This window comes from Procambarus clarkii, chromosome 15, assembly GCF_040958095.1.
Source record: "Procambarus clarkii isolate CNS0578487 chromosome 15, FALCON_Pclarkii_2.0, whole genome shotgun sequence".
Lineage (NCBI taxonomy): Eukaryota > Metazoa > Arthropoda > Malacostraca > Decapoda > Cambaridae > Procambarus > Procambarus clarkii.
This window is the reverse complement of record NC_091164.1, coordinates 13,755,097-13,774,087: the sequence shown is the minus strand read 5'-3', so window position 1 is coordinate 13,774,087 and position 18,991 is coordinate 13,755,097. Positions and strand designations below refer to the sequence as shown.

Sequence of the window (18,991 nt, the reverse complement as noted above, 5' to 3'; positions counted from 1 at the left end):
TGTTCGCATATATATATATATATATATATATATATATATATATATATATATATATATATATATATATATATATATATATATATATATATATATATATATATATATATATATATATATATATATATATATGAATGAAAACTCACACCCCAGAAGTGACTCGAACACCCCAGAAGTGACTTTTCATTCGCATATAGTCCTGGGGACCATTCAGGCTTGTTCGCATATATATATATATATATATATATATATATATATATATCGGAGTCCCTAAGACAGTTTGCAGCTGTTTACAGCTACATTCTGGCTTCTCCTGCGACAACACTGGTTCTAAGCATATCGGTGCCTGCCCTTCCTTTGGATCACATTGGTGGCGTGGAGAGGGTGGATAAGCTGCATGGGCAACAACCGGTTCTCTATAATTACTGCCCAGAGCTGTGCTCTGGAGAGGACACTCCAGCATGGCCTAGGCGATGGCTCAAAAAGGGAAGCGACAGTTACTGGTGATAAGCCTACCACTCAATTGGCGTAGAGTGAGGCGCCAAGGGTTGCTACTGTTGGTAGGAGAAATCATCCGGTTTCATAAGACAGCTACCGCCCGCCTCAAACTGAGCAGCCTCCAGCCAATAAGGTGTTGTCCTGCCACACTCCGCCTGCTCCACTGGGTGCGTGGGACTTAGGCCACAATCCAATAAGCGGATCGTCAACCATGCACTAGGCAAAAGAAAACAAACAGAGCCACCCAGCTCTCAAACTGGGCACATGGAATGTAAGGACCATGACACCAGGTCTCTCAGCAGATCTACTGGAAGTGAACGACGCCCGCAAGACAGCTGTAATCAATAAGGAACTATACAGGCTTCAGATTGACATAGTCGCCCTGCAGAAGACACGTCTGCCCACGACCGACAGCATGCGGGAGAAGGACTTTACCTTCTTCTGGCAGGGCAAACCACCAGAACAGGTAAGGGAGCATGGCGTTGGCTTTGCCATAAGGAACAGGTTGTTAGGGTCTATAGTGCCACCCACGGAGGGTTCTGGAAGGATCATCAAACTTCAGCTTCATACAGCAGCAGGAATGGTCAGCTTCATCAACGCCTATGCACCAACACTGACCTCCTCTATGGAAGCGAAGGATGAGTTTTATGATGACCTCTGCCTAACTCTCAGAGGTATACCTCAACAAGCGCCAGTTTTCCTTCTAGGAGACTTTAATGCAAGAGTTGGTTGAGTTGGTTCTGATCACAGCTCTTGTCCTTCCTGCCTGGGCCAGTTTAGATTTGGGAAGATGAATGAGAGTGGGCAGCGCCTCCTGGAGTTCTGCTGTCGTCATGATCTCTACATCACCAGTTCCTTCTTCGACACCAAGCCCAGTATAAGGTTTTCTGGAGACATCCCAGGTCTAAGCATTGGCACCAACTCGACCTGGTGCTTATGGGGCGTCGCAATCTGAGAAACGTCAAACTGACCAGCAGCTTCCAGAACGCAGATTGTGACACCGACCACCCTCTCGTCGTTTGCAGAGTAAAGTTTCAGCCCCGCAAAATCCACAGAGCAAAGAAAGAGGGAAAGGCCACGCATTAACGTAAACAAGACCCACGACCTTAACAAGGTCGTGGGTCTTGTTTATCCAAGGATCCAAGGCCTGCTGGATCTGCACGGAAAGCTTGGAGACGAAACATGGTGAAATTAGCAAATAAAGGTACAACGAATATACTGTTGTGATATGGTGAATGTCAGAAACAGGACAACGTGGCAACTGGTACCTATCCTGTGGAATCGTTAACAATTAATGTTAATTTCAAGATGGTAAATGATTAATAAATCAAGATCGCAGGAAATCTTGTACCCGGTACTCAATGTAAGAGGATAAGGGCAAGAAAATCCTACTAAATAAGCGAAACTGAGTTTCTAAAACAAATGAAACATTTAATTGCCTCAAAAGTGAATTAGGTAGTCCAAGAATGTAGGTAGGGAGCCGGTCGGCCGAGCGGACAGCACGCTGGACTTGTGATCCTGTGGTCCTGGGTTCGATCCCAGGCGCCGGCGAGAAACATTGGGCAGAGTTTCTTTCACCCTATGCCCCTGTTACCTAGCAGTAAAATAGGTACCTGGGTGTTAGTCAGCTGTCACGGGATGCTTCCTGGGGGTGGAGGCCTGGTCGAGGACCGGGCCGCGGGGACACTAAATAGTCCCAAAATCATCTCAAGATAACCTCAGGAAGGTGGAGGAATTCACTGCTGCGCTGGTAAATGCCCTTCCTGTACCCCACTACGATAGCGCAAGTAAGAGGTGGTCACATCTCAGGGGTACTATTTTCAACACTGCCATGTCCATCTTCGGTAAGAGGAAGAACAAGTCAGCAGATTGGTTCAAGGCTAGTGCAGAGGAACTGTTACCCCTCATAGAGGAAAAAGAGACGAGCTTTCTCATCGTCCAAGAACCTGCCCTCAGAAAGGAACCTACACGCCCTCCGTACTGCCCGCAGTAGAGTTAAAAAAACTGCGAGGCGCTGTGCTAACGATTACTGCCTCCGACTCTGTTCCAGCATCCAGACTGCGGCCACTGTCAGCAACATAAGAGGCATGTATGAAGGGATCAAACAGGCAAAAGGCCATACACAAAACAAGATGGCTCCTCTTAAGTCAGCCACTGAAGAGATCATTAAAGACCGTGATCAACAGATGAATTGCTGGTTGGAACATTACTCCGAACTCTTCTCAATAGAGAACTGTGTCAGCATAGAAGCCTTGGATGCAATCGAGTCCCTGCCCATCATGGAAGAGCTTGACCTTGAACCGACTGTGGAAGAACTTGAGAAAGCACTGGACTTACTTTCCTCAGGGAAGGCCCCAGGAGACGATGGAATTCCGCCTGAAGTTCACAAGTACGCTCGTGGATCACTTAAAACTGAGCTTCATGAACTTCTGTGTCAGTGCTGGAGGTAGGATTCGATGCCACAAGACATGAGAGATGCAAACATCATCACTCTACAAAAATAAAGGTGACAACCTATCGTGGCATCTCTCCTCAGCGTCGTCGGCAAACTCTTCGCCAGGGTCGTCTTGGATAGGCTTTTAGATTCTTGCTGAAAGAGTTTACCTTGAGTCACAGTGCGGTTTTCGAGCAGAGAGGCTGACCACTGACATGGTGTTCTTCCTGAGACAGCTTCAAGAAAAGTGCCGGGAGCAGAGAAAAGTCTTGTACATCGCCTTCATTGACCTTACAAAGGCCTTCGACCTCGTGAGCAGGGACGGACTCTTCAAGATATTGGCCAAAATTGGCTGCCCATCCACCCTACTCAGCATGATACAATCGTTCCACAAGAACATGAAGGGAACAGTCGTGTACGACGGCTCAACTTCAGAACCATTCAACATCAACAGTGGTGTTAAACAGGGGCGCGTTCTGGCTCCAACCCCGTTCGGCATCTTCTTCGCAATCCTCGTCAAGCATGCCTTTGGAACAATCACAGAGGGCATCTATCTCCGTACAAGATCTTATGGAAAGCTCTATAATCTATCCAGACTCCGAGCAAAGACGAAGGTACTGATGCGAATCCTCAGGGAGTTCCTCTTCGCCGACGACGCAGCAATCACCACACACACACAGCAGAAAGCCTGCAGCAGCAACTCAACCGCTTTTTCCGCGGCCTGTTCCGCATTCAGCCTGACAATCAGCCTGAAGAAAACACAGGTAATAGGACAAGACGTCAATGAGCTACCCTGTACAAATATAGCAGAATATGTGCTGGAGGCAGTTCACGAGTTTGTGTACCTGGCCTCCATAATCTCAGACATCCTTTCCCTGGACACTGAGCTTAACAGGCGTATCGGGAAGACCGCAACAACACTGGCCAGGCTCACAAAGCACGTTAGGGAAAGTGCCAAACTGACAGTGCACACCAAAGCACAAGTCTACATGGCATGTGTGGTGAGTACACTTCTCTATGGCTCGGAATCCTGGACCCTGCACTCTCACCAAGAGAGGCTGCTCAATACCTTTCACATGCGGAACCTGAGACGCATCCTTGATATCACATGGAAAGACCACGTCACCAACAACACAGTACTCGAGAGGACAGGAGTCCCTTCAATGTTCACTCTCCTGAAGCAGAGACACATGCGATGGCTGGCACATGTCATACGCATGTTTGATAGCCGCATACCGAAGGACCTCTTGTATGGAGAACTGGCATCAGGAAGGAGATCCACCAGAAGGCTGTGTTTCAAAGACGCCTGTAAACGCGACCTCAAGCAGGTGAACATCGACATCAACACTTAGGAGGCAGCAGCTGCGAACAGATCTCCCTGGAGATGCACTGTGCAGAAAGGACTCCAGCAATTTGAGTATAAACTGAAGAGGCAGACGGAGGAAAATAGACTTCAGAGGAGGTCTAGACCACTGTCAGACGCACCCACTTCGGCGTGACATACTATACAGATGTCACACTGGGAAAAACATGCTTTTTGAAAAATTGTGTTTTCCTTGTGAGGGAAATCTTCGAAACCGATTTACCGATTGCTTTGAAACTTCGACACAACATTTCTTTCTAATAAGCGCGGGTCTTTGTATACCTACTATATACAAGCCCCACCTCTGACAGGAAAAATCATATTTTTTAACAGAGCAATCTGTTGGACGTAAGAGCAACACACGCTGTATTCTTCGAAAGTTCTTAACCAATTGCATTGACAATTTTGACACAACGTTCCATTCAAATACGAGTGTTATTATACACCTACCATATAGATACCACACCTGTGACAGTTAAAATCATGCTTTCTATGAGCAACAGCGCCATCTGGTTACCTTACCTTGAGGTTACCTTGAGGTGCTTCCGGGGCTTAGCGTCCCCGCGGCCCGGTCGTCGACCAAGCCTCCTGGTTGCTGGACTGATCAACCAGGCTGTTAGACGCGGTTGCTGGACTGATCAACCAGGCTGTTAGACGCGGTTGCTGGACTGATCAACCAGGCTGTTAGACGCGGCTGCTTGCAGCCTGACGTACGAGTCACAGCCTGGTTGATCAGGTATCCTTTGGAGGTGCTTATCCAGTTCTCTCTTGAACACTGTGAGGGGTCGGCCAGTTATGCCCCTTATGTGTAGTGGAAGCGTGTTGAACAGTCTCGAGCCTCTGATGTTGATAGAGTTCTCTCTCAGAGTACCTGTTGCACCTCTGCTTTTCAACGGGGGGTATTCTGCACATCCTGCCATGTCTTCTGGTCTCATGTGATGTTATTTCTGTGTGCAGGACCAGCCCCTCAATTATTTTCCACGTGTAAATTATTATGTATCTCTCCCGCCTGCGCTCAAGGGAGTACAGATTTAGGCTCTTTAGTCGGTCCCAGTAATTTAGATGTTTTACTGAGTGGATTCTAGCAGTAAAGGATCTCGCACGCTCTCCAAGTCAGCAATTTCTACAGCTTTGAAAGTGTCTGTCATTGTGCAGCAGTACTCCACTCTAGAGAGCACAAGCGTTTTGAAAAGTATCATCATCGGTATAGCATCTCTAGTGTGAAAAGTTCTTGTTATCCAACCTGTCATTTTTCTTGCAGTTGTGACGGCTACTTTATTGTGTTCTTTAAAGGTAAGGTCTTCCGACATGAGTACACCCAGATCCTTTGCATTGCCTTTTCGTTCTATGTTATGATTTGCCTGAGTTTTGTACGTGGTTTCCGTTTTTATATTTTAAATTTTTCCGTAGCGCATGAGCTGGAACTTATCCTCGTTAAACACCATATTTTTTCTGTAGCCCATAGAAAGACCTGATCCACATCTGATTAGAGGTTTGCCGTGTCCCCTATGTTGCCAACTCTCATGAAAATCCTAGTGTCATCTGCAAACGATGATTCAGTGCTATAGGTTGTGTTCTTGTCTATGTCCGATATGAGGATGAGAAAAAGTACTGGAGCAAGCACAGTATCCTGGGGGACTGAGCTCTTCACAGTTGATGGGCTGGATTTTATTTTGTTGACTATTACACATTGGGTTTTGTTAGTCAGGAAATTGTAGATCCATCTGCCTATTTTCCCGGTAATTCCTTTTGAACGCATTTTATGTGCAATAACACCATGGTCATATTTATCAAAAGCTTTTTCGAAATCTGTGTAAATTACATCAGCGTTTTGTTTGTCTTCCATAGCATCTAATGCCATATCATAGTGGTTCAGCAACTGCAACAGGCAAGAGCGCCCTGTTCTGAAACCATGTTGTCCGGGGTTATGGAGATGCTGTGATTCCATGTATTTTGTGATCTTACTTCTTAGTACTCTCTCAAAATTTTTTATGATGTGCGATGTTAGTGCTATCAGTCTGTAATTTTTGCCTCTGCCTTATTTCCTCCTTTATGGAGTGGTGCTATCTCTGCTGTTTTTAGTATGTCAGGGATAACGCCAGTATCTAGGCTTTGTCTCCACAGAATGTGAAGGGCCTGCGATAGTGTTTTTTTACAGTTCTTGATGAATATGGAGTTCCAAGAATCCGGGCCTGGTGCAGAGTGCATAGGCATACTGTTTATGGCTTCTTCAAAATCTAGTGGGGTTAGGGCGACGTCTGATATATGATTTGATGTTGGTATCATATCAATGAAAAATTCATTTGGGTTATCAATCTTTAGTGCGTTTAATGGCTCGCTGAAAACAGAGTCGTACTGCTTCCTCAGTAACTCGCTCATTTCTTTGTTGTCATCGGTGAAAGTTCCATCTCCCTTTCGCAGGGGCCCGATACTAGATGTGGTTTTTGATCTTGATTTTGCATAGGAGAAAAAATATTTCGGATTTCTCTCTATTTCACTGATGGCCTTTTGCTCTCTTTGCCTCTCCTGGGTTTTGTATGATTCTTGTAGCTTGAGTTCAATTGTTTCTATTTCTCTATCTAACCTTCTTCGCCGTTCTTGAGATAGGGTGCGACTCTCAAGTTGTTCCGCGATTCGTTTTCTTTGCCTATATAGAGAACGACGTTCCCGTTCCAATCTGCATCTCTTTCTCTTTTTTCTTAGGGGTATGCGGTTTGAACATATTTCTAGTGCTACTGAGCTTATTTTTTCCAGGCACTGGTTCAGGTTTGCATTTTCTAGCTGTTCTTCCCCGTTTATTTCTGTGAAGTCCTGGTTTATTTGCTCCCAGTTTATCTGTTTATTATTGAAGTTGAATTTGCTGAAATCTCCTCCACAGGGAATCTGGACTGGTTTTGAAAGTCCATTCCCCATGGTTGTCAGAACTTCAATTAAGTTGTGATCTGAGTAACAGGTATATGTAATCATTATGTTCCCGATCAATTCATCATTATTAGTGAAAATGAGGTCCAGCGTGTTCTCCTTCCTAGTTGGCTCTACTATTTGCTGGTTTAAGGCAAACCTATCGCACATCCGTAGCAGGTCATTTGCATGTGCCTGTTCATTTAGGCTACTTCCTGGTATTCTTTCTGATATTACTGTATTAGCCAGGTGCTTCCATTTCAGATGCCGTAGGTTGAAGTCCCCAAGCAGGATGATGTTCGGAGCTGGATTTGTGAGGTTTTTCAAGCAGTGTTCTATTTTAATTAGTTGGTCTTTAAACTGCTGAGGGTTTGCCTCTGGTGACTTATATACAAGGACAACAACTACATTTAGGATCTCTATTTTGACTATCAGCACTTCCACCATATCATTTGAGGTGTTTAGCAGCTCAGTACAGATGAGTGTGTCTTTGATGTAGAGGCTGACCCCACCCTGAAGCCGGTGTTTCCTATCACATCTGAAAAGATTGTACTCTGAGATCCATATTTCACCATCAAGGTAGTCCTTTGTGTGAGTTTCCGTTAGGGCTGCAAAGACTGCATTTGCCTCATGAAGGAGACCATCTGTAAAGTGAACTTTGTTGGATTTGCGTGTTTTTATACCCTGGATGTTGGCAAATATAAATGATGTTATCGTGTTAGTGGAAGTGCTGGATGTTTTACTTGGTGTTAATATCAGAGGCTCTGGTAAGGAGGCCACTGTGTTTGCGTCCTCTCTAGCATTTGACCGAGTTGGTGGTAGAGTCTGGTCATTTTTAGCCATTCTTCTCCTCCTCCTCTTGCTAAAAGTTATCCCGGTCGATGGAGTAGTGGCTGTTTTCATAGTGGTAGTCTGTCGGTTTTATTTGCCTGGTACCTCTTATATGAAAAGCTGGACATTCAGCATTGAAGCACTCTTTCCTGTCCAAAGAGTTCTTGCAAATTTCTGGGTGAAAGAATTCACAGCTTTTGGTACATTTACCTGTATTGAGGAGGTTTCTGCACTTTCTAGGGTGATCGTATTTACATGTTCCATTTGTTCTTCCCGATTCCCCATGCTTACAGGTAGCCCATTTGTAATACCAGCAGATTTTGGGGCCTTGTTTTGTTTGTTTCCTATTGCCAGGGACCGCACTCTGCTGCGGCGTCCCCGACACTGTGCTCTGCTCCGGGGTCTGTGACACCGCACTCTGCTCCGGCGCCGTTGACACCGCCCTCTGCTCAGGGTTCCCCGACTCCGTGCTCCGCTCAGGGGTTCCTGACTCCGCCCTCTGTTCAGGCGTCCCAGACTCTGTGCCTTGCTCAGGCATCCCCGACTCCGCGCCCTGCTCAGGCGTCCCCGACTCCGCGCCCTGCTCAGGCGTCCTCGACTCCGCGCCCTGCTCAGGCATCCCCGACTCCACGCCCTGCTCAGGCATCCCCGACTCCGCGCCCTGCTCAGGCATCCCCGACTCCGCGCCCTGCTCAGGCGTCGCTGCCACCGAGCTCTGTGCCACATCTGGTTGTACCTTGGTGTCATGTACAGTTTGTTTGAAGACATTAGAAATTGCTATGCAGGCATTAATTAGTAACTCTGTTTTCGGCGGGAGTTTTATCCAGGATTTCCATCATCTTCAAAAAAGTTACATCATCCTTTTTGCAGAGCCAGTACACAGAGTGGTCACTGGGACCATTTCTCCTTGAATTGTTAATCATGTTGGCACATTTTGTGTGTATGGCTGCTGAACAGAGTTGGCATTGAAAGCTCTGTTGGTAATTTACCTTCATATTGCATTCTATGCACGTTTTTATCAAAGCCATTTTTTGAACACTTCTGTTCTGTGGTGATGGTCTTACCAGGTCTTACAAGGTGGGGTGTTGACCGGTGGGGAAGTTGACTGTGGGTGCTGGCCGTGGGTGTTGATCGTGGATGTTTACCAACTTGAGACAGGCCCGGAGGGGCAGTATGGACGGCCAGTGTTGCTACCACGTGTCGAACTCTTAATAATTTGTTTTGTTCACGTGTTAGATTTCATAACTTGCATTTTCCCACTAGTTATCTTACAGTGGAGGCGTCTAGTTTCTGTCTATCTGTTGCACTAATAGCAATACACACTATACTAAATATGTTATGATCCATTTCAATGATTCTGATTGCTTTGATAAATTTAATTTTCATAGAATTCCATTTATTTTCCTTTCGATTTAATTATTGAGTGTGATATTGCATTGGAATTAAGCTGTGTTCTTTACCATACCGTTCCTTTCTTAAGTATAAGTATAGATGCCACACCTGTGACAGGTAAAAACATTCTTTTTTTAAGAAACAGCGTCATCTGTTGCGCGTAAGGGCAACACACGCTATACTAAATATGTTATGATACTATTTCAATGTTTTTGATTGCATTAAGAAATGGAATTTCCATAGATTTTGATTTATTTTGATTGAGATTTTATTTGTGTGTGTGACATTGAGTTGGAATTGAGCTGCGTTCTTTACCATTCTTTTAATTTTGTGACTATAATTATAGATGCCACACCTGTGCCAGGTAAGAAACATGCTTTTTTGCAAAACAGCACCATCTGATGCTCATAAGAGCAACACACGCTATACTAAATATAAAACGATTCCATTTCAATGTTTCTGATTTCATTGAAAATTGAATTTTCAAAGATTTTGATTTATTTTCATTTTGATTTAATTTCTTTGTGTGACATTGCGTTGGAATTGAGCTGTATTGTTAACCATATTGTTCATTTCATGAATGTAATTATAGATGGCACACCTGTGATAGGTAAAAACATTTTTTTAAACAGCGCCATTTATATGTATATAGTGCTGTTGCACATATGAGCAACACACGCTACACAAAATATAATATGATTCCATTTTCAATGTTTCTGATATCATTGAAAAATTTATTTTTCATGGATTTCAATTTATTTTCATTTTAATTTAATTAATTTGTGTGACATTGCTTTGGAATTGATCTGAGTTGTTTACCATATCGTTCATTCCATGAGTTTAGTTAATTTTTGGATTTTTTCTTTTTTTCATCTTGTTTTTTTAACTGTTTTTCTTATATAGTTCAGTGATGGGAATATCATATCATTTGATGTTCCTAATTTTCTGAGGGGAACATCAGAACATTTGGGAATGCATCATATGAGGTAGGGGGAATCGTGGGGAGGAAGAGAGGAAGGGAGTGGGGGATGGTGGGGAGAACGAGGGGGCAGAGGAGGGGGTAATAGTGGGAAGGACTAGGGGACGGGGGAGTTGGGGATGGTAAGGACGAGGGGACAGGGGAATGGAGATTAGTGGGGAGGACAAGGGGACAGGGGAGTGGGGGAGATGTTGGGGAGGACGAGGTGACTGGGGACGTGGGAATGGTTAGGAGGACGAGGGAACGGGTTGGTGGAAGATGATAGGGTGGACGAGAGGATGGTGGAGTGGGGGAATGGTTAGAAGGACGAGGGGACGGGGAAGCGAAGAATGGTTGGGGGGACGGTGGGACGAGAGAGGGGGGAATAGTGAGGAGGAGTAGGAGACAGGGGAAGGTTGTTGCGGCTCAGCAACGTACATACGTTTCAGAGCCACAGCAACGCGTGGTCGGATAAAGCTAGTATACACATCTGTATAAATAAAAATGTAAATGTTCATTTGTTCAAAATTACTAATCTCCGAAAGTTCTTCACTGATTGCTTTGGAATTTTCACAAAACTTTCCATTCCCATCCGAGCGGGTTTTTATATATATATTATGTAGATGTCACGTGTGTGACGTGAAAAAACATGCTAAAAAAAAAACTGTGTTTTTCATGTGAGGGAAATCTACAAAACCTCTTTACTGATGGCATTGAAAATTTGACACAATGTTGCACTCGGATTGGTATGTGTTTTTATATATCTTCTATATACATGTCTCACCTGTGACAGGAAGAGCATGTTTTTTTTTTTTTAAACAGCGCCATTTGTTGGACGTAAGAGCAACACATGCTGTAATCTCCAAAAGTTCTTCACACGATTGCTTTGAAATTTTGACACAACTTTCCAATGAAATACGCACATGTTTTTATATACCTACTGTATAGATGCCACACCTGTGACAGATAAAAATATATATTTTTTTTAAACAGCACCATCTGTTGCACGTAATAGCAACACACACTATACTAAATAAGTTATGATTCCATTTCAGTGTTTCCGATTTCATTGACAAATGAAATTTTCATAGACATCGATTTTTTTTTGTGTGACATTGCATTGGAATTGAGCTGCGTTGTGTATAATACTTTTCATTACGTGAATATAATTATAGATGCCATACCTGAGACAGGTGAAAACATATTTTTTTCTGAAAAACAGTACCATCTATTGCACGTAAGAGCAACACACTCTATACTAAATATGTTACGATTCCGTTTCAATGTTTCTGATTTCATTGAAAAATTTAATTTTCATAGATTTCAATTAATTTTCATTTTGATTTAATTATTTTGTGTGACATTGGGTTGGAATTGATCTGTGGTGTTACCATAGAGTTTATTTTGTGAGTATATTTAATTTTGTTTATTATTTCATTGTTTTTCATTTCGTTTTTTAACTGTTCTTATATATTTCAGTGATGGGAACATCAGATCATTTGATGTTCCCCATTTTCTGATGGGAACATCAGATCATTTGGAAATACATCAGATGAGAGAGTGGGGAAGAAGAGAGGAAAAGAGTGGGGGATGGTGGAGGTGACGAGAGGAAGAGAGTGGGGGATGGCGTGGGTGACGAGAGGACAGAGGAGGTAATGGTGGGAAGGACTAGAGGACAGTGGAGTTGGGGATGGTGGGGACGAGGGGACAGAGGAATGGAGAATAGTGGAGAGTAAAAGGGGTCAGGGGAGTGAGGGATGTTGGGGAGGACAATGAGATGGGGAAAGAGGGGGGAATGGTTGGGAGGACGAGGGGACGGGTTAGTGGGAGATGATGGGGTGGACGAGAGGATGGTGGAGTGGGGAGAATGGTTAGGAGGACGAGGGAACGGGGAAGTGAGGAATGGTTGGGGGGACGAGGGAAGGGGGAATGGTGAGGAGGACTGGGAGACAGGGGAAGGTTGCTGTGGCTCAGCAACGCACATGCGTTTCGGAGCCACAGCAATGCGTGGTCGGATACAGCTAGTATACACATGTATATAAATAAAAATGTAAATGTTCGTTTATTCAAAATCGCTCATCTCTGAAAGTTCTTCACTGATTGCTTTGAAATTTTAACAACGGTCCATTCAAATACGCACATGCTTTTACTATACCATTCATTTCGTAAGTATAAGAACAGATGCCACACCTGTGATACGTAAAAAACATTATTTTTTAAGAAACTGCACCATCTGTTGCACATAAGAGCAACACACGGTATACTAAATATGTTATGATTCAAATTCAATGTTTCCGATTGCATTGATAAATGTATTATAATAGATTTCGATTCATTTTATTTTTTATTTAATTATTTTGTGTGACATTTTGTTGGAATTGAGCTGTGATGTTTACCATACCGTTTATTTCGTAAGTATAAGTATAGATGCTACACCTGTGACAGGTAAAACTTTTCTTGAAAAACAACACCATCTTTTGCATGTAAGAGGAACACACATGCTGTACTAAATACGTTACAATTCCATTTCAATGTTTCTGATTGCATTGATAAATTTAATTTTCATAGATTTTGATTTATTTTAATTTTGATTTAATTATTTTGTCTGAATTGCATTGGAATTGAGCTGTGTTGTTTACCATACCGTTCATTTTGTGATTATAGTTTATATTTTTATTTTTTCATATATTCATTTAATATTTTAACTGTTTTTCTTATATTTCACTGATGGGAACATCAGATTGCTTGATATTTCCAATTTTCTGATGGGAACAACAGACCATTTGGGAATGCATCGGATGAGGGAGTGGGGAAAGTGGGGAGAACAAGGGGACCAGGGAGGGGGGTAATGGTGGGGAAGGAGAAGGGGAACGGGGGAGTTTGAGACGGTGGGGACGAGGGGATGGGGGGATGGAGAATGGTGGGGAGGACAAAGGGATGGGGAAGGTTGCTGAGGCATGTTGCCCTCCAACTGTGTCCACTCCACCACCCACAACTCTCCACCCGTGTCCACTCCACCACCCCCTTCCCCTCCTCCACCCACTACCCTCCAACACCCACTTCCCTCCACCCATGTCCCCTCCGACACCCATTACTCTCCTCCACCCAATATCATCCAGCCCTACCATATCACCTCTCAAACCTCTCCCCCCCCCCCCTATGTCCCTTTTAGACCTCTTCTAAAGCACCCTTCCCCCATTCACTCCCCTCTTCCCTCCCTTACCCACCTCCATCTCACTTCTTTCTTCCCCACTCCCCAGTCTTCTTCCTCTCACCACCACTTCTTCTTCCACCTTGCTCCTCCACATGTCATGCCACCACTACCTCCTCCACTTGTCATGCCACCACTACCTCCTCCACTTGTCATGCCGCCACTACCTCCTCCACTTGTCATGCCACCACTACCTCCTCCACATGTCATGCCACCACTACCTCCTCCACATGTCATGCCACCACTACCTCCTCCACATGTCATGCCACCACTACCTCCTCCACTTGTCATGCCACCACTACCTCCTCCACATGTCATGCCACCACTACCTCCTCCACATGTCATGCCACCACTACCTCCTCCACTTGTCATGCCACCACTACCTCCTCCACTTGTCATGCCACCACTACCTCCTCCACATGTCATGCCGCCACTACCTCCTCCACTTGTCATGCCACCACTACCTCCTCCACTTTTCTCATCTCCTTTCCCCCTCCTCAAGCTCCTTCCTCATGCACGATCCCCCTCCACCTTCCAGCACTCCACCATGCTCCACTTCCCCTTCCACCTGCTCCACCACACGTCTCACTATCACACTCCCCTCCTTCATCTCCTACTACTCTCCCCCTCACACTCCCCCCCACCCTTCCTTCACCTTCTCAAATCCTTTCGTTCTGTTTAGGTTCCTCACCTAACCTAGCAACTGCAACCTAACTTACCCTAACTTTGTGTTAATCAAATTAACATTGCATAAAGTAGAGTAGCTTTTATGTATCTAATTACAAGTTACCTGTATCTCTTCCATAAGATCTATTCCACGAGGCTTCTCCTCCTGGAACCACATTGAAACATATTGCTTATTACTGCATTGATCACCATACATTATTATAAACGAAGAGATATTCCTGCTGACGAAGGAAGAGGAGGAGAAGGAGAAGGAGAGGGAGGCAAAGGAGAAGAAGGATTATTTTGTACCACAGACGTGGCCACGCATTTACAATGCTAACCACCAAATATACATTTTATACTATCCTCCCTGGACAGGGTGAGAGATCTGTTAAACATATAGTCCAGGGATTTATTGAACAATCAACCACAGAAGGTGATTGTAGTGCTTTTAAAATGCTAATCTAACCTTCGGACATAAATACATATATACACAGAGTTACATTTACCCTACATAATGTGTGGGAAAACTCTCGGCATATAATCTACGTGGCTTGTTTGCAAAGACCCTGTCCTTCTAAAATGTCAGGTGCGGCAAAGCAAAAATTATCCTCTAGTTGATGAGGTTGAGGTCGTACACGTGAATCTGGAATAAGCTCATATCAAGTTCCCAGATGACAGGATTACTAATGTATCATTAAGACACCTCGCACCCATGGCTACAGATGGCTGAGAGAGTTTGGACTCCAATCTCAACATTGAACAGCAACACCCAATGATTGGGAAAGCTGGGGGTAAACCCCAACCCGCCTCATCCTGAACCACCTCATCCTGAACTACTTCGTCCCAAACCACCTAATTGGGAACCTTTCTCTGAAGTAACACTCCCTCGAGAAGATGGCATGCAGGAACCGACTGAAACCCCAGTCTTCAACTTTGCAGGAGTCCCTTCGACGATTTGGAAGGACGCGCAGTGTCTCTACACATCTTTGGGACTATGTTACTTAAATGCTAGACGGGGTGAATGTAGTAAAAGTGTTATATATATTGTATCGGGAGTGGAGCTATTATTGTACCAGATGGATGCTCGCTTGACTGTTTTTGTTTGGGTCGTCAGTTCAGCTATGTCGTGTTTGTGTACAGGTTGGTGGAATGTTAACTTCTAGCTTAATTTCTATTTGTCCTAGCTTTACTCATGTGCAGTTTGCTTATTGTTATTGTGAATAGACAGTGCTTAAACTGTATATTATATGGCTTGTGTTATTGCAGGATGTAACTGTACTGTAATTATTTGATCAATAAAGTCACAAGTCTGGCAATAATTTTATTTACCTCAATAATAAAGTAAATGATTGATCTAAAATGTTAGAGAAGTGGACTGTAAAAACTTCTAAATGATAATTTGGATTATTTTCCCTGCACATCTTTTGGGGGTAGAATCAATAATGCTGAGAATACCTATTGCCTATAAATGTTAAATCATTTGATAATAAATTTCATTAATAAATTCTAATCATAGAGTTAATACACTACTACAATGTTATAACTAGAAACAAAGTTTTAGCTGTTAAGCAGTTCAGGTAGCATGCGCCAGACAGCTTCCCATAACCAGTTTAATCCTGTTTGATAGTGTTGACTTGGCAGACACGTGATTCACTGGAAGAGGTGATCCCCTTCGTAGACAAACTCTACTCTGTGAAATTAATAGTATGTAATTTCTATATACACAAATATTTCTACAAATACACATTGGAAAGGAAATTGACTGATGAGAGGGAAACACTTATTGGTGGTTTTTGATCATCTCGCTGCTTAACGATAGGATACCCTAGCACACAAATCTATGGCTATAAAATGTGACATCGGGTACTTAGCCAACCGGACGAGGTGTCCACAATGATGGATGAAGTAGTCTGCAAAGTCTGGGACCCAATAATGCTCGGATGATCTGAATAACAGACGAAGAAAAGGTTCACCTTCAGAACACAGATCAAAATGGCTTCTCTCTCGCCAAGTCTCCAGGAAGTGTGTAGGCGACGCGCGAGCCTCCTGGATCCCTCACTGTGCATATAAATGTGCTGTGCTCGGCATATAAATCATGTTATTTTATTCTGGTTTACGATCTGATTAAAGCCTTTCCGACATTATCTAACATCATACTAACGCACTCCATAATAACTCTACTCCATAATAACGTGGAGTTAGATAAAAATACATGTATACATAGGTGAAATTCAGTTCGTGACTTTTATCTAACTCGATCATCTGACCGCAGCTGTGGAAAATTCTACCGATAAATGGATATATTATTTTTTGCTAAATTTAATTAAATCAATTTGCAATCTAAATTACCAAGTAAATCTAACAAGGTTACACTGGGTTTAATTCGGTTTACATAAATAGTTAATTCTCATTGAAACTGGACAGCTGAATTAACAGCAGCATTAATGTTAGTGAGAATTAAGTTGGACTACGCTACTTGTTAGTAGGGTTAGTAAATTTTATTTCCTAGCACAATAAATTTGTTTAATAGTACTAGGGGTTAGTATTTGGTAGTTAGTATATATATATATATACCCTGTGTGTGCTCGAATCCATGGTGCACAAAGCAGCTTTATCCTTCCCACCAGGATCAGCAGGTGGGTTCACAGGACTACGACCCAATCACATCAAACAAATGCTCAACCCTGCACTGGGAGACATTGCACAGGGCCTCCTGGTGGAACTAACTAGATTCGCCAACACATGTCTAGCTGGCAACATACCAGAGACCATACGGCCTCTCTTTTTTGGCGCTACCCTCTGTGCCCTGAGGAAAAAAGATGGAGGAATCAGACCGATAGCTGTCGGCAATTCACTCCGGCGTCTCGTCGCTAAGGCTGTTGCTAGAGCAGTTAGTCAGGCAGCAGCCGACATGCTGAAGCCAAAACAGCTTGGGTTTGGCATTACCCAAGGGTGTGAGGCAGCGGCTCATGCAGCTAGAGCCTACATTGCCAACATTACGAATGAAAAAGCCCTGATAAAGCTGGACTTCAAAAATGCTTTCAATCTGGTTAGAAGGGATGCAGTACTCAGTGCAGTTCATCGCCTTTTTCCTTCCCTCTACCAGTTTGTAAACTCATGCTACAGCAAGAATCTAACTCTGCTTTTTGGGGAACATGAAATTGAATCACAAGAAGGTGTCCAACAAGGTGACCCCCTTGCTCCTTTTCTGTTCTGCCTAGTTATCAAGGAAGTCACCGATAACCTGTCCAGTGAGCTCAACATTTGGTTTTTGGATGATGGTACTCTAGCCGGCTCCCCAGCCTCACTCTTGGACGACATAAGAATAATCCAGGAGCAAGGAGCAAGCCTAGGCCTTACCCTGAACCCTTCCAAGTGCGAAATAACCTCCACCAACCAGCACATAATAGAGCAAATAAAGGTTGTTTTGCCTGACATTCATACAACCAACCCTGAGGACAGCACACTCCTAGGTGCTCCTCTTGGAAGGAATGCCATCGACGGGGTCCTTGGTAAGAAGATCACTGACCTGAAGAGGATGAACGAGAGGATTGAAGACATCGATGCTCATGATGCACTTTACCTCATCACCAGATGCTTGTCCCTTCCCAGGCTGACCTACTTTCTAAGATGTTCGCCATCTTTCAACAATATTAAATTAGAAGAGTATGACAGCTTGCTGAAATCAACACTAGAAAAAGCCCTCAATCTTTCCCTCAGCAACTCACAGTGGAAACAGGCCTCCCTTCCTGTCAGACTCGGGGGCCTTGGCGTGCGCACAGCAACACAAATTGCTGTACCAGCATTCCTGTCCTCTTCAGTGGGGTCTGACAACCTGGTGAAGGAAATCCTACCTGAGCACCTAGTTCAACAGGCAGGGGTGCATGATCCCAGCTTCACAGACTGCACAACCAAATGGGTCTCTCTCGCAGGACCAGCACCCCAACCACCGCCTTCTGAAGCCCATAAGCAATCCAGCTGGGATCGCCCCATTGCCGACCAAGAAGCTGCAACTTTGCTAGAAGCTGCGACGACACCACATGACACTGCCCGACTTAGAGCTGTAGCAGCTCCCCATGCAGGTGATTTCCTATTAGCAACCCCAATGTCAGCAACCGGCACCCGTCTCACACCGCAGGCCCTCCGAATTGCCGTGGCTCTCCGCCTAGCTGCCCCAATCCACACCGAATACAGGTGTATTTGCGGTGAGGCAGAGGCCGACGGATACGGACGGCATGGCCTTCTTTGCCAAAGGACGGGAGGATGGCATGCAAGACACGGCGAGGTTAATGACATTATTAAGAGGAGCCTTACCACAGCCGGTTGTCCAGCAGAGAGAGAGCCCCGTTACCTAATGTCCCGCAACTCTGATGAGCCTGTCGGTCGCCCAGACGGAATTACGGTGAACCCCTGGAAGAATGGTAGACAGTTGGTGTGGGACTACACTTGCGTTTCAACTTTGGCCAGTACCTATGTTGACTTCAGTGCTACACAAGCAGGAGGAGCTGCCAATCACCGGGAAGCGGCCAAGTCACGTAAATACAGAGACCTTGAGCACCACTACAATTTTGTCCCCATTGCCTCAGAGACACTTGGTGCCTGGGGTAAAAGTGCTGCTAGCTTTTTAAAGGAGTTGGGGTCTAAGCTAATCGAAACAACTAGAGACCCCAGAGCTGCCAGTTTTCTTTTTCAGCGCCTTAGTGTGGCAATCCAGAGAGGAAATGCTCACTGCATCCA

General features: G+C 44.3%; 2 protein-coding genes across 2 annotated transcripts; one reads left to right on the top strand and one right to left on the bottom strand.

Annotated features, from left to right (window-relative positions):
* The first annotated feature begins 775 nt into the window (after nt 1-775).
* On the top strand, nt 776-1,228 carry LOC138364954 (craniofacial development protein 2-like). The gene has a single exon (XM_069325038.1). The coding sequence runs from the start codon at nt 776-778 to the stop codon at nt 1,226-1,228; it is 453 nt and encodes a 150-aa protein (XP_069181139.1).
* Nucleotides 1,229-13,645: 12,417 nt separating this feature from the next.
* On the bottom strand, nt 13,646-14,011 carry LOC123759167 (loricrin-like). The gene has a single exon (XM_045744042.2). The coding sequence runs from the start codon at nt 14,009-14,011 to the stop codon at nt 13,646-13,648; it is 366 nt and encodes a 121-aa protein (XP_045599998.2).
* Between the last annotated feature and the right edge of the window lie 4,980 nt (nt 14,012-18,991).